This window comes from Ipomoea nil, unplaced genomic scaffold (assembly GCF_001879475.1).
Source record: "Ipomoea nil cultivar Tokyo-kokei standard unplaced genomic scaffold, Asagao_1.1 scaffold0457, whole genome shotgun sequence".
Classification (NCBI taxonomy): domain Eukaryota; kingdom Viridiplantae; phylum Streptophyta; class Magnoliopsida; order Solanales; family Convolvulaceae; genus Ipomoea; species Ipomoea nil.
In genome coordinates, this window is record NW_017616885.1 from 631,145 (window position 1) to 647,517 (window position 16,373).

Consider the following 16,373-nt stretch of genomic DNA (forward strand, 5'->3'; position numbering starts at 1 on the left):
AAGAAAGATTAAATATTAAGGAAAATTTGGTTATGAAAATTGGGGTGTTACAATTTGGTATCAGAGCGGTATGAACCCTTGGGAGCCTAGGTTATGCCATGACCCATAGAACCTAGGTTTGTGTGACCTTAGGAATAAAATTGGATAGGAATCTAAAATTTTGAAAATGGTGGTGAGGATGTGAGACTTGCATATTGTGCATAAGTATTTGATTATTGTGCATTATTTAGATATTCGTGATTCGTGATTTGATAAAATATTGTTGAAGTTGGTTATTTTATTTGGCTATCTATTTGCTTACTTTTCATTAATGGTGATCGTTGGATTATTTTGATAGTTAATTTGTATATAGCTTGGGTAAGCACTTGCATGAAAGTTACGGGGACGTAACTTTATTTCTTAGTAGGGGAGAATGTGATACCTTATCTTTGTGGTGTATTGAAGTTAAGTTTGAGTCTCGTCAGTTCCCTATTGGTCAAGTCTTTGTTATTCCTTGTTGCCTTATGGTTATACTTCGGGGACGAAGCATCTTTTAAGGAGGGTAGATTGTAATACCCAGTTATTTTATTTACGTATTATTTTGACATAGATATTATTTTAACCAAAACTATATTATTTTATGAGATCCAAAACTATTTGAAACTAGTCTACTATTATGTATTATTTTGTGATTATTACTATTTCTTAAGATCATATTACTAATATGGTATAACAACTAATTTAAATCCTAAAACTAGAGTTATTAAGTCGTAATGCAAGTTTATATATTAGATAAACTTAAAGTTTTAGTATATATATATATATATATATATATATATATATATATATATATATATATGTTAGCTCCGTATAACTGAAGTCTTAATATATATGCATGTTACATATTTTAATTCGTAATTAACTTAATATCTATATTATTACTAAACCTTATTATGTTAAGCTTTTAAGTATTTTAGTTCCCTACAACTAGAATTATTATTTATAATATAAGCTATTAGTTAAGTATTTAAGTAGGAGTCTAATTGTTCCCATCCTCATCAGTAGCTGATTCATTAAATCCTCCCCTTCATCATAATCATTAGTCGATACTCTCATCGTTTTCCTTTTTCCCGAACACAGAATTAAAGAGAAAAAATATACATAGCTGTCTTTTTTTGTCATCGCTGGCTTTGTCGTCGGTCTTCTTCTGTTATCATCTGGCTCTGTTCATCGTAGGATTTCATTCAAGGATTTTGTTGATTCTGGTTCGAGGTAAGATTTATGTTCATTAAAATTCCTTTTACCCCAAATCAAAAATCACTTTTCCTATGTGTTTATGTGATTCATGATTTTAATGAATTTGTGATACTTAACGTGGAAATTTATTTGATTATATTATGTGAGTAGATATATGAGTTTAGATGTTTTGAGATTTCTGCATATGTTATATGGTGATTTTGTGTTGATTAAAAAGGATTAATTTTACACAATTTGATCATTCCCTGTGAAAATTCTGACTGGCGCAGCTGGAAAGAAAAATTCGTGAAAATTGCGTCCTACACTTATTTTTGCTTGAAATTTTTTATGGAGAACCTAGACTTGTTATAATTGATGTTTGTAAAAAGTTTTGGTTAAAAATATGTTTCGATTTTTCCAGAAAAATTTTGTAAAGTGGAGGCAGTGTGCTGCCAATTCAATTTCTGTCTGGCGCAGTGTTGGGAAATAATTCGGGAAAAATACTTTTAGACCTTGGATTGATTTGAAACTTTTTTGTGTATAATCTAGACTCACTGTACCTTGTATCTGGAAAATTTCACTTGAAAATGTGTTACCAATATATTTCTATAAATTTTGAAATTCAGGTCATGTCTTCTGAAAATTTCTGTCAATTCCTTATTTGAGGTGTTGAGAATTTGTTTGCTTGAGAAATATCAGTAATGTTGTCACTTTTATAAAGATTGAGGATAAAGGAAATTGATTCTTAAGACTTGTGTAGTATCCTGTTGTGAAATTCTGGATACTTGGGTTATGACCCAGTTTGTTGTGGAGTGAGCGGTTGAATATACCGACTCACTAGGGAGCTTAAAAACTCTCTGTTGTTTTGAGGTGTGAGCAGTAGAAACATATACTATTTCACTAGGACTTTTAGTCCTGTTATATTTTGAGGAGTGGTTAGCGGAGTCTACCACTAGGGTATTTACCCTGTTGAGTAGTAGTCAGTAGAAACGTATCCTGGCTACTAGGACTAGTTACTACCCATTGGGCTTGGAAACCCATTGGGGGTGTGCACACTTAAGGTATTAGTTCTGTTCCACTTTAAATGAGAATTTTGCGTAGTGTTCAGTAGAGTGAGTACTGTTCACTAGGGCTTATTGAATAAGACCCTGCCCATTATTTGGTTGATTTAAATGGGATTTTTGAGTAGTGTTCAGTAAAGAGAATTACTGTTCACTAGGGCTTAAATAGTTAAGACCCTGCCCATTACTTGAGATTGAATGGGATTTTGTGTAGTGTTCAGTATGGTGATTACTGTTCACTAGGGCTTGATGAAACAAGACCCTGCCCATTGTGTTGAAATTGGTGTTCCTCCATATTGCAAAAATAAATATTACTTTTGAAAGGTTCCTAAAATTCCTATTGTGAGAAATACTGATTTGGTATTATTAATGAGAATAAAAATGTTTAAAGGGTCATTCTAGATGTAAACTATCTTCTCCTATATGTTACATGCTATGTGCAAAAATGTTTTACGGGGTGAAGTAGATCTTACAAGCTTAATGCTGAATTTGTGTGTTTCTTTGTTTTCTATTCTTTAATTGTTTTTGCAGGAACTCTTGCATGAGCATTGGGCATGAGAATGAGCGAACCAGCTAGAGATATCATTTATTAGTTAGACAATTGAATTGTTAGTTGTTTTTGTACTAGTACATATCTTGAGTTGTTTATTGCAAGTTGTAAATTTAGCCTTAGCACTTAGGTTGTTGGTTGCCTAAGTGTGGCGGTAACACCCATTTTCTTTTGATTAGTTAATGCTTCCGCTATGAGTTTAGTAAATTGTAAATTAAGAAAAAAGAAATTGAAGGAAATTTTGGATATGAAAATTGGGGTGTTACAAATTGGTATCAGAGCGGTACGAACCATTGGGATATAGAGAACCTATAAGTTATGAATTTTGGAATAAGAGCTTTGGTTTTTGAATTTTGGAATATAGGAGGTTAAGATAAGAAAAGTGAGAATATAGGTATTCGAGTTCCAAAGTGGTATGAAGCCTTAGACCATCTCCAACCATTGCACCAAATTCTGCACCAAATTTTACACCAAAAAGGAATATTCCCAGCATATTCTTACACCAAATTTTTTTCATCTCCAACCCATTACACCAAATTCTGCACCAAATTTTATTCCTACACCCCTCATAAAGTTTATATTTATACTTTTATTCTTTTAACAAAACTAATAGTTGTAATTTAATAAATTAGACTTTAATTATATTATATATTTTATTTTTAATTAAATTATATTTAATATTAATTTTATTTTAATCGTCTTCTTGATAAGATCTTTGAAATGATATAATTTTATTTTAATAATATACAATTTATCTTTAATTTTATGTTTATATGATAACAATATAATTATAATGCAAATATTATTTTATTCCACAATAATAAATAACACCCGCTACATTTAATTATTAGAATTACCATAATGTTCCCACATATGCTCGATCAATGCATCACGAAGCGCATAATGCGCTTCTTTATTTTTGATTTGCCTATGTCGAGCAAGAAACTCTTCAAAGACAATTCTTTCATCTCTACATATATCAACCTCAGGAGCCGGTGCTTCTCTCCCACTTTGTATATCGACTTGCTCATCACGTTCATCTTCAATTATCATATTATGCATTATGATGCATGATGTCATTATATCATGCAATACATGTTTATCCCAAAAACGTACTGGTCCCTTGACTATTGCAAATCTTGATTGAAGGACCCCAAATGCACGTTCTACATCCTTTCTACATGCTTCTTGCATCATTGCAAATAACTTTTTCTTTGGTCCTAGGGGCTGATGAATAGTTTGCACCAGGGTTGACCATTTCGGATATATCCCATCAGCTAAATAATATCCTGTATCGTACACTTTCCCTTGAATAACATAATGAGCAGGAGGTGCCGTACCATTTGCAATGTTTGCAAACAAATGTGATGCCTCCAACACATTAATATCATTATTCGACCCCGGCAAACCAAAATGTGCATGCCAAATCCACAAATCATAATCAGCTACGGCCTCGAGAACAATAGTTGGTTCTCGACTACGCCCAGCATATTGTCCGGCCCAAGCTGTTGGATAGTTTTTCCAAGTCCAATGCATGCAGTCTAAACTCCCAAGCATCCCTGGAAAGCCTCGCCTCTCACCAATTTCAAGCAACCTTGCAACATCATTAGCATCTGGCGCTCTTAGATAGCATTGTCCAAAGACCTCTACGACCGCTCTGCAAAATCTCTTCAAACTTTCAATTGCTGTTGATTCTCCAATTTGGATGTATTCATCGGTTGCATCTGCTGCTACTCCATATGCCAAAATTCGAAATGCTGCTGTTACTTTTTGTAAAGTAGACAAGCCTAGTCTACCGATTGTATCTCTCCGTTGCACAAAGTAATTGTCGTGCTCTGCAACAGCATTGGCAATTCGTAAGAACAAATTTCGACTCATTCGAAATCGTCTACGAAATATTGCCTCATTATATTTTGGATTTTCTGAAAAATAATCAGCATGTAATCTTCGATCACCATCTTCACGGTCACGGTGAATCACTCTATGCCCAGAAATTGAACCGCCATGACTTGGGTTGATGGCTTGAGTAGACATAATCTCCAAAAAGTAAGCCATGGCAGCATTGTTGTTAGCATACGTACTTAGTAGTGCTTGTTGTTGTGATTGTATTGTAGCAATGAGATCATCGTCATCCTCTTGCGAGGATGAAGATGGGTGTTGGGGTGATGATGAAAAGGGGTGTGAGGGATTCATATCTCAGGATTGTTATGGTGAAAGATAAGTGTGTATGCCATGTATTTATATATCTGATATGATATCTTTCCCAAATCCCAAAAGCAATTGCTTTCAACCGTAGGATTATATCACAATCATCTTAGCCATTAATTGGTATTCATATACTTCCAACACACAATCCAAGATCTGACATGATATCTTTCCCAAATCCCAAAAGCAATTGTTTTCAACCGTAGGATTATATCACAACCATCTTAGCCATTAATTGGTATTCATATACTTCCGACACACAATCCAAGATCTGACATGATATCTTTCCCAAATCCCAAAAGCATTTGTTTTCAACCGTAGGATTATATCACAACCATCTTAGCCATTAATTGGTATTCATATACTTCCAACACACAATCCAAGATCTGACATGATATCTTTCCCAAATCCCAAAAGCAATTGTTTTCAACCGTAGGATTATATCACAACCATCTTAGCCATTAATTGGTATTCATATACTTCCAACACACAATCCAAGATCTGACATGATATCTTTCCCAAATCCCAAAAGCAATTGTTTTCAACCGTAGGATTATATCACAACCATCTTAGCCATTAATTGGTATTCATATACTTCCAACACACAATCCAAGATCTGACATGATATCTTTCCCAAATCCCAAAAGCATTTGTTTTCAACCGTAGGATTATATCACAACCATCTTAGCCATTAATTGGTATTCATATACTTCCAACACACAATCCAAGATCTGACATGATATCTTTCCCAAATCCCAAAAGCAATTGTTTTCAACCGTAGGATTATATCACAACCATCTTAGCCATTAATTGATTTTTGCTTTCATTCTATATAATAGTACACCACCAAATCAGAAACCACAACTCTTTGAATTCTCTATTCATATAACTCATGGCTCTTTGAATTCTCTATTCTATATTCCTCTCCATCCTCTTTTAAAAAATGTCCAAGGCACGCACAATTCGAACTAGTTCATACTCTATTGAGGAAGATAAACTCCTTTGTCATGTGTATGTTAATATTTGCCAAGATAAAGCTACGGGTCATCATCAAGCTGGGGACGTATTTTGGACTCGTATTATGAATGCTTATCATGAAGCGCTACCAGCAAATGTTGGAAGCACTCGATCATTGAGGTCAATTACGTCCCGGATGCAAACTATAATGAAAGCTGTCGCCAAATTCAGAGGATGTATTGTACAGGTTGAGAACTTGAATCCGAGTGGAGCTTCAGAAACAGACATTGTGAGTATTTTGTGTTTATATATAAATTGTGAATACTTTGAATGTTTGTATTATTTACTTACTTTAATTGTGGTTTATAACAGATTAATAGGGCAAAAGCACTAATGGAACAAGATGCCAAATTTAAAAATGGTTTTAAATTTGATCATGTATGGCCTATTGTTAAAGACTTGGAGAAATTTCAAAGTCTTTCGGGTAGAGAACCAAGTGTTGCAAGTCGAAAGCGAAGTTCTGACATTGAAGGTGCAGAGTCACAAGGCGATAAGTCAATAGGTTCATCATCGTTTTGCCTTAACTTAGACGATGATTTCGAAAGTCAGGGCTTGAACAACGAACGTCCTACCGGGCGTAACAAGGAAAAAAAGAAGAAGCAAGCATTTGCAGAATGTCATGATTATTTTGCCAAAGTCACAGAACATAATGAAAAGATCGCACAAATGTTCGAACAAAGTCAAACTCAACTCCAAAAAAATTATGAGCTTCAAATGATAAAAGCTCAAAATGAAACGAAAAAATTTCAAAATGAAGCAAAGCAACTACAGTTGGCGGAACAGCAGGAAGATAACAGAATCATGAGCATAGATGTTGATTCCATCACAGATCCAATAAGGCGTGATTGGCTTAAAAATACACAATTACAAATTCATGCAAAGAGAGCTCGTCAACCACTTGGAGGAGAAGAATCAAGCAGTCAGTTTACTCAATATTTTAATCATTTGGGAGGAAATGATGCTGGCCTAGGAGATTATTGAATTAAGTATGTTTAAAGTAGTTTTAATTAAGTTCTATGTGTTTGTTTTAAATTAAGTATGTTTAAAGTAATTTTAATTAAGTTTTATGTGTTAGCTTTAAATTAAGTATGTAATTTCCTTTAATTTTGTTATAATTAAGCTTTATGTGTTTTCATTTTTAATTAATCTATGTTCAATATTAGACTTATTTTAATCGTCTTGATGAGATCTTTCAAATGATATAATTCATTTTAAATAATATAAAATTTATAGTTAACAATTTAACAAAATATACAAATATATTAAAACAAAAAATAAAACACAAATGGAATTAAACAAACAAGAGGGGTTAAACTGTGAACAGTGCTGCGCCAAATATGGCGCAGCACTGTTCACAGTGCGCCAAAAATTTGGAGAAATGGCGCTGGGTTGGAGCATTTTTTTTGGTGTTTTGGTGCAATGGCGCTGCCTTTGGAGATGGTCTTAGTGAACTTATGACTTGAATTTTGGTATGATGACAAGTTAAGTAGGAACTAAGAGGTTATGTTTCGAGGACGAAACATCTTTTAAGGGGGGTAGAGTGTGATACCCCATATTTTTCTAGGCACCATACGAGGATCGTATGTGCGTATGGAGTTAATTTTATTAAATTCTCGGATTCCAAGTTTGACCTAATATCATCCTAAATCCATGTTATTCTTTGAGCCTAATAATTTCCTAATCATATGTACACAAGATTCCAAATCATATAGTTATGTAAATATTATATGTACTGTAATTAATTATCTATATGTGTTTAAGCCTTCCGTATATGAATATATGTACATAGGTCCTGTATATATGTTTTTAATTGGTATATATATATATATATATATATATATATATATATATATATATATATATATATATATATATGAATGGTTACAGTATGGCTCACGTCTATGCATATATATATATATATATATATATATATATATATATATATAACAAATATATATTACTTATCTTAATTTTATGAATCCTATTACTATTTTATCTAAATTATATTATTCCTAAATAATATATATACTACTCAAAGTTAACGCTAATTCCATCCTAAACCTAATAGTCTATCACCCTAAGCCTACCTGCTCTCTCTTCCGTCACTCCCTGAGTCTCTCTTTTCTTCTCTCTCTCGTCGGTATTTCCCCTCGCATTGTAGAAGCCACAGAAGCAATCTGTGAATTTGGACGGCAAGAATGATATTTTAGGCGGATGAAGATGATGAACTGGTTCGGCAAAAGAAAAAATTGGAGAATGACGATCAGTTGATGATGATGGGAGTTGATGATAATGGATTATAATATATATGATGATTAGTTGGGGTGGTGATATTGATGATTATTCGGCAGTGAGGTATTTATATAATAATAATGATAAGTATAATAATGATAAAGATGATGATTATGGAATGATACGATAATGTTTATGGCTAATAGTAATAGTTATAATAATATTATTAGGTTTGATTGATCTACAGGTTACTTATCAAGGTGAATAAGATTAAGTGTTGATAAGAATTTTGGGTGTCGAGGTAAGATTTCATGTTCATCAAAATTATCATTTTTCCTTGAGTATTGAATGTATTGATTTTATATGAGATATATGCTATTAATGTGAACACAAGTAAATTTATCGATAAATTTAATTGTTGTCTGTGGTGATTCTCGAAATATCGAGAATGGGCTTCGACGTGTCGTGTCCTGTGTGTGTAACTCGTTGGCTTGGAAAATTTTGGTGTATATACACGTGGTGAAATTTGTATTACCTTTATATTGTTGAGTAAAAATGATTTTGGACAAATCATGTGGAGAAAATTGTATTTTGAAGGAAATGGTATTTTTGATAAAAGTGTGTTATAGAGAAAATTATATATTCGGGAGAAAATTGTATTTTTGTGGAGAAAATATTTATCTGTGGAGAAATAATGAAATTTTGAGAGAATAATGTACAGTGTGGTGTTCAGTAAATGTGAGTATTGTTCACTTGGACTGATTACTACTCATTGGGCTTGGAATCCCATGAGGGTGTAACACATAGGTTATGATCCAGTTTCCAAATTGTTTGAGTGGTAGCAGGTAGGAAAACTTGACTACTTGGATCATATACTACCCAGTGGCTTGGAATCCTCTGGGGGTGTGCATATAGGTTTTGGTCTAGATTCTAAGTGAATTTCGATGAGGTTTGTTAATTCTCCACTTATAAATATTAATTCTCTATGCAAGGAAAAGTATAACTCCACATGTATTTTGGAAAAGAATAAAATTGTATGAGTTTTGAAAATATAAAATCCAAGCCTATATTTTACGGGGTGAAATGGAACTTACTTAGCTTATGCTAATTTTTGTCTATTCTCTATCTTTTTGTGTCAAATAATTTTTACAGGTGAACATGGATAGGAATTCAAGATGAATTCAAGCTAAGAAGGAATTAAGAATAGATCGATAGGAGATTTATTATTTGAGAAGCTTTATGGTTGTATATTATTATCCTTTCTTGTATTATAGAAGTTGGATTTTGGTTGAGTTTATTTGATGTTGTAAATCTTAGCCTTAGCGTTTGGGTATAGGGAAATACCTGAGCGTGGCGGTAACACCCATTTTCTTTTGGTTAGTTAATGCTTTCGCTATGTTATTAGTGAATATTTCAATTAAGAAAGATTAAATATTAAGGAAAATTTGGTTATGAAAATTGGGGTGTTACAATAATAATTGTCAATGCCTGTGAGAAGGTTGACAACAAGAATAGTGCATGTGCCATCTGAGGAATGGAGGAAATAAGGGCTCTCGATGTCAACATGTGTGGCATTTGACGGTGGTACAACAATGGAAAGAGTTAAGGTTTCAGTTGTGGGAGATGATGGATTGGATGAATGTTGGGACATGATGAGTATTTAACAAAAAGAAGAAAAAAAAAGCTCTTGATACCATGAAATGCACTGTGTGCAAAGAGAGAGAGATGAAGAAAAAGATTACGCAGAAGAAGAAACAGAATTGTAATATATTTCCCATACGTGATAATGATAAACAAGTAAAGAAAGAAAGATATATATATATATATATATATATATATATATATATATATATATATATATATATATATATATATATATAAAACAACATAACGGTAAAATAATGAATAAAGTAAATTTGCCTAATATGTAGCCTATGGAATGATAAATATATATACATCCCTAATTATGTATAGAGAGATTAATAGAATATATTTTTTTATATTTAATCTTTACAGAACAAGCCTAATAGAGACAAGTTTTACCACAAGGCTGAATATTTCATTGGAATCAATACTAAGCCTTTGAGTAAAGCCTTTGGCCACAAGTCAGTCCTTGTATCGGGCAATAAAACCATCGGCATTGCGTTTAGTGTGAAATACCCACTTAAAACCAATAATGTTGCAATTTGATGGAGGTGGCACCAGTTCCTAGGTTTTATTCTTAATAAGATCATTATACTCATCAAGCATAGCGTCCATCCAGTGAGGCACTTTCATAGCATGTGTTGCACTGCTAGGTTTAAGAAGTTCAAGAGAAGGATGTTTAGTAGCAATGTACATTTTAGGTTTGAAAATATGGTTTTGTGACTTAGTGAATATTAGATCTGTTTGAAGTGGAGGATTAGAATATGAAGAAGAAGGTTAGGAGGATAACTGAGTGCCGGACGAAGCATACACATCGGCCACAGGCAGAGAGGCACAGAAACAGATGGTGTCGGGTTGGAAAGATTCTGAGGAGATGGTGGTGTTGATGAGGTCGAAAAAGCCAGGATAATAGGATAATTTGTTCCTTGTATGCAGATCATTCACAAAAAACATAAAAGAGGAAAAAATTCAAGAGAAACATCATTAGAAGCAGTGAATTTGGAAACAAAAATTTGGTCAAAACTAGCATTGGGAACACATAAGACATTATCTAAAGAAAAGGAATGAGTAGTAGGTTTAATATAGGTGGAACTAGTATGAGTGATAGGTAGACCAGTGCCACCCCAACAAGAAGCGCATCCGGACCTGTAACAACCTTAAATTTTAAGATATTTAAAACCTATAGAATAAAGGCTAATCTACTATTATTTTCCAAACAGAGCATAAACTAAACATAATAGTCGGGGTGCTACGCCACACCTGAGCTAGAGAACTCAGATGCACAGGCTAACTATCTAACAAAGCATAAACCACAATTGACATCTAAGTACAAATCGAGGCGCGCAGGCCATCTCATCAAGGCTAGAACTGTCTAAACTAAGTCCACGAATCCAACTAGCGCGCTCCGAAGCTACTCAACTGTCTCTGAAAAGCATTCGGTGTAACAACCATCAGCAAATAATGCTGATAACCCACTCCAACGCGTTAAGTACAATATAGGTAGATATAAGAAACTCATTTTGAAACTGGAATACATATATACTTACGAGACTCTGATTTAAATCAAAGATCAAGACTCAAGACACGTTAACAGACTCAACAGTATAGAATGATCATAAAGACTAACATGCATCCTAAGAACGCAATACAAGACATAACAGCCAGATAAGCATATAAATAACAATTAGAGGCAACAAAGGTATTCAAGACAATCAATTAACAAGTAGTCATCAAAGCACACAATTCATCCTCCAACCTTATACCAAGTTCCAACCATGTAGCTCTCCACCGTCCTTATATCAGTTCCAACCTATACCTCCAGGCCACCCTTATTTCTCCGGGCAACTACACGCCCCCACCGACAAACCACCTATCAAAAACCAACATATCAAGATGGTGCCGCAGTGCTATTCACATGTTCCGCACCTCTAGTGCCAATATCAAGGGATTAGCGCATATAGCTCTAACATGACACCGTAGCACTTATAACCTGACCCATGCTCAACGGCAAGCAAGTCTAAGGTGGGTTTGTGCCTTCAGCACAGTAACCGCTATGGCCTATACCTTTAGTACAATGACTGGGCACAGGTGGTGCCAATCTCCAACAATTCATTTCCACCAATCACAATCTCATCATCATCATCATCATCATCATTCACACCGGCCATTGCGCAATGACCAAGATACTCATCACCATTCAATCAATCAACACATAATCACATAACAATCAAGGCACAACAACAATGACACCACTACAAGAAAAATGCACATAGACAACGGTTATTAACCGTTGTCGTAGGGGTATAGTTTCTGTTGTTGAAGCCGGTGTTGTTGTAAGTCCCGCGCATAGACAACGGTTTTTTAACCGTTGTCTTTTCTAGAAACAACAATGGTTTTTTAACCGTTGTCTATTAAGTGTTGTTGAAGCCGGTGTTGTTGTAAGTCACGCACATAGACAACGGTTAATAACCGTTGTCTTTTCTAGAAACGACAACGGTTTTTTAACCGTTGTCTATTAAGTGTTGTTGAAACCGGTGTTGTTAAAAGTCACGCACATAGACAACGGTTAATAACCGTTGTCGTTTCTAGAAACGACAACGGTTTTTTAACCGTTGTCTATTAAGTGTTGTTGAAACTGGTGTTGTTAAAAGTCACGCAATAGACAACGGTTATTAACCGTTGTCTTTTCTACCAACGACAACGATTTTTTAACCGTTGTCTATTAAGTGTTGTTGAAACCGGTGTTGTTAAAAGTCACGCAATAGACAACGGTTATTAACCGTTGTCTTTTCTACCAACAACAACGGTTTTTTAACCGTTATCTATTAAGTGTTGTTGAAACCGGTGTTGTTAAAAGTCACGCAATAGACAACGGTTATTAACCGTTGTCTTTTCTACCAACGACAACGGTTTTTTAACCGTTGTCTATTAAGTGTTGTTGAAACTGGTGTTGTTAAAAGTCACGCAATAGACAACGGTTAATAACCGTTGTCTTTTCTACCAACGACAACAGTTTTTTAACCGTTGTCTATTAAGCGTTGTTGAAACCAGTGTTGTTAAAAGTCACGTACATAGACAACGGTTTTTAACTGTTGTCTTTTCTTTAAAAGACAATAGTTATAAACCGTTGTCTATTGTGTGTTGTTGAAATCGCTTTTGTCACACCCATAAACTGTTGTATTTTGTAGAAAAGTCAACGGTTTCTAATTGTTGTCTATTGTAAAATAGACAACAGTTTTTAACCGTTTTTCACCTGCTTAAATTATAATCGTATAAAAAAAACCAATTTATCCATTCACCATATGTTGCAAAGTGTAGTTACATAATTGTGCACACGCTAATAAGGTTCAAAATAACAAGTCAAAAGACTTCCATGACCAATTCTAATTATCATCCAAGTCATAATACTACTACACAAAAAACAATTCCCCGAACCAATTCAAGTCCAAATGATCACAGCGTTCGAATGACCAAATCATACCTACTCTATATGACTTGATAGAATATCGGCCCATTCAGATCGCACCAGATCAATAACCGCTTTGTCATAATCAACTTGTTGAAACTACATGTAAAAAGTAAGAAAATAAATTAGTATAGATATAAATAATTTGCAATGAAATGAAACTGCCCTCTTACTCTCACCACATTCATACTCAAGCTGTTCATAACAAGATAATGAGTTCCCTAAAGAGAATCATAACAAGTGTAGCCAACAAGTAAAGACAGACACTTGAAAAAGCAATACAAATGCACTCCCAAAAAAAAATGTTAACAAATCAGATACACAGGATTCAGGTTCTTGTCTTAGCCTTCAAGTCTTTGAGAGATTACTAGACACCCAAATTTGATAAACAATTCAGATAAAATCTCATGAGAATATAATGCATGAAACTTAAACACAAACGACAAAGAAATCCCTTATTAATTACAAAACATCAAGCACTAAAATGCCCAAAATTTCGAGCTTTCACACGCATTCTACACCCAAATTTCAGAGCAACAAACTTATTCTAAAAAATAAAAAATAAAAATCAAATTTATCATCAATAACTGTCCAAATCAAGTGAAAAAGAGAGAGGCTTAAACCCAAGCTAACAAAGCATTAAAAACCTAGAACCATTCTGCAATTAAATAACAGCAAGAAACAAGGAAGAGAGAGTAAAAATGGAATGTAATACCAGTGCTTGAACAGAATTTTTATCATCGAAGTCTGGAGCATCAAATGCATCATATTTCCACTTTGAAACATTCAAATCAGAATAAATTTAAACACAAAATAGAAATGAAATGTTTTACCAGTGCTTGAGCAAAATCTTTATCATCAATGTCCGGCATGTTCTTATGGTTTGCAAGCAGGAGTGAGCATTGATTTGTTGGTCAACTTGTTGATGTATTGCATCATCATCAACCTCAAACTTGTTTGCAGTGAGTAGCAGTTCTGACATGTCCTCTCTATGGTAAAGGTAGAGGAGAGTATCATCACTACTCTCACATTTGCACTTGTAAATTTCATTGTCTGCAAATTAAATTAAATAATTAAATTAGCTGCATGCTGCATGATCGAAATGAATGAACTAAAAGAAAAAAATAGACTTTTCGTCCCTAAGTTATAGGGTTTTGTGATAGCTAGCATGCATATAGCATACCCTTTATGGCAGTACCACGAAGCTTAAAAAGTTCGTGTAGAACTGTTTTTACCATTCGTAATGGTTTGTCATCAGCTCCAGCTCTAAGTAATCCATCAAACCAAAACCCGAAGAAAATATTTAATTAATGAAGCAGAGCCAAGCATTCAGCAAGATATACCAAAATTCCAGACAAACAAGAATAATCATGCAATCTATTTACTATGTCTATACATACCTCCTCCTGATTTCTTCCATACCAAGATCTTGTAGGTATATGTGAATGCTTTGAAGAATTCGGTGTAGGTCAACCTCATAAATGGTGCTTTGGAGAACCTATAACATATGAAAATGATTCAGAGAATTGTAAACCTCTAATACATAAAATGTATATTACTATTCCTAATACTTATATGGTTGATACCTTCCCAAGGGAAAGAATCACGTGAAGATTGCCACCTTACACTTGGTAGGCAATACTCCTCGATTGTCTAGTCTCACTTGAGAAAACTAAAGAGAGATGTTCTGGCAATCCAAGTTGGTTCTTACCATTGGGGTATCAAACACAACTACCAAGAAAGTTTCTCATACTAATTCTAACAATACTACAAGTCAGTTCATTAAGTAACATAGATGATGAGCCTTAAACTAAATACAAGAAAAATTGTTCAACATCATACAATGACAAGATCAAAGCAATTCCCATCTGAGGCAAAACTTGGGAAAATTTTAGGGGGAAAAAAATTAGTTTTTTTGCTTAGTTGCTAAATATTATAATGAAGCAAATTGGAGATTTCTCACAAAAAAGGTTTATAAATATATACTAATTAACAGATAGCCATAAAAAAAAAAGAATAACTACCCATTAGAGCTTTTAATCCTTACTAAAACTCTACACACAGTTCACTTGAAACACAGAGCTACACAAATTACCTATTAAGAATAGTACCAAAAAAATTACACAAATATGTGATAATATATACATGTATATGCATATAATAAATGCAATATTAAATGAATGTGTAATGCTTTAAAAGATTTCTTCTAACCCAATACGTTCCTAAGAGTATATTCCAAATAGATGACAATCACAAGTCACCACTGATAACAATTACAAGAGGATCACCTTGGTAAGTTTGATAAGACATTTCACAACCAACGGAGAACTTTTGATTTCTAACAACTAGGGACTCATTTGCTGTTGGAGATGGCCACCTTGATGGGTCCAAAGGCCGTAAAAGATTGATGAGCACACCGAATGATGTTGCCATTCTTCACGTTGCGGGAACCATGGGAGCTGCGGGACACCATTCTTTCAAGCTTGCTGTTGAAAGAGGAATGAGTTGTGTGTGTCGTAGCCTGCTTGAGTATTGGACTCAGGCTCTCAATGAAAGCACCAATGACGGTAATAATGTTACCGGAAATATAATATAAGAGTAACGAATAAGAAAGTGACAATAGTTGTATTGCCTTTTGTCTCAGTATAGAAAGTACAGTGTGTCCCCTGCTCAGCTGAGGGAAGTTCTATTTATGCTAGGTCCTAACGGTAACAACCTGAAGAGACATCTTTGGGGAGCTGAGCTAACGGCAAGAATATGAAGAGTCATGAATGAGGCGTTGAGGCTTTAACTCTCTCTCATCAATGGTGGCATCAAAGGTGGCTTCAATGACAATAAATGTGACACTTGTTGGATTCTAACCGTTGGAGTTCTGCCCGTTGGGTTCCCATGTGATGCTGAGTCAGATGCTCATTTGTGATCCGGGTCGGGTGCCAGCCCTATTATCCTGTCAATAGAGTTCTGTAATTGTGAATATATAGAA

General features: G+C 34.2%; 1 protein-coding gene and 1 long non-coding RNA gene across 2 annotated transcripts; both read right to left on the reverse strand.

Annotated features, from left to right (window-relative positions):
* Nucleotides 1-3,666: 3,666 nt before the first annotated feature.
* Nucleotides 3,667-5,019, reverse strand: LOC109172944. Its single transcript, XM_019322193.1, has 2 exons — nucleotides 4,388-5,019; nucleotides 3,667-4,174 (listed from the first exon to the last, which is right to left on the reverse strand). Exons 1-2 carry the CDS (start codon nucleotides 5,017-5,019, stop codon nucleotides 3,667-3,669), a joined length of 1,140 nt encoding a protein of 379 aa, XP_019177738.1.
* A 9,561-nt stretch (nucleotides 5,020-14,580) lies between these two features.
* On the reverse strand, nucleotides 14,581-15,752 carry LOC109172966. The gene is made up of 3 exons (XR_002052819.1): nucleotides 15,679-15,752; nucleotides 14,791-14,888; nucleotides 14,581-14,656 (listed from the first exon to the last, which is right to left on the reverse strand). It is a non-coding gene; the product is annotated as an uncharacterized LOC109172966 (long non-coding RNA).
* Between the last annotated feature and the right edge of the window lie 621 nt (nucleotides 15,753-16,373).

Coding starts and splice junctions, on each gene's coding strand:
- LOC109172944 (XM_019322193.1), bottom strand. CDS start 5,019: ATGAATCCCTCACACCCCTTTTCATCATCACCCCAACACCCATCTTCA. Junction 4,175..4,387: donor GGTGAGAGGCGAGGCTTTCC/AGGGATGCTTGG, acceptor GTTTGCAAACAT/TGCAAATGGTACGGCACCTC.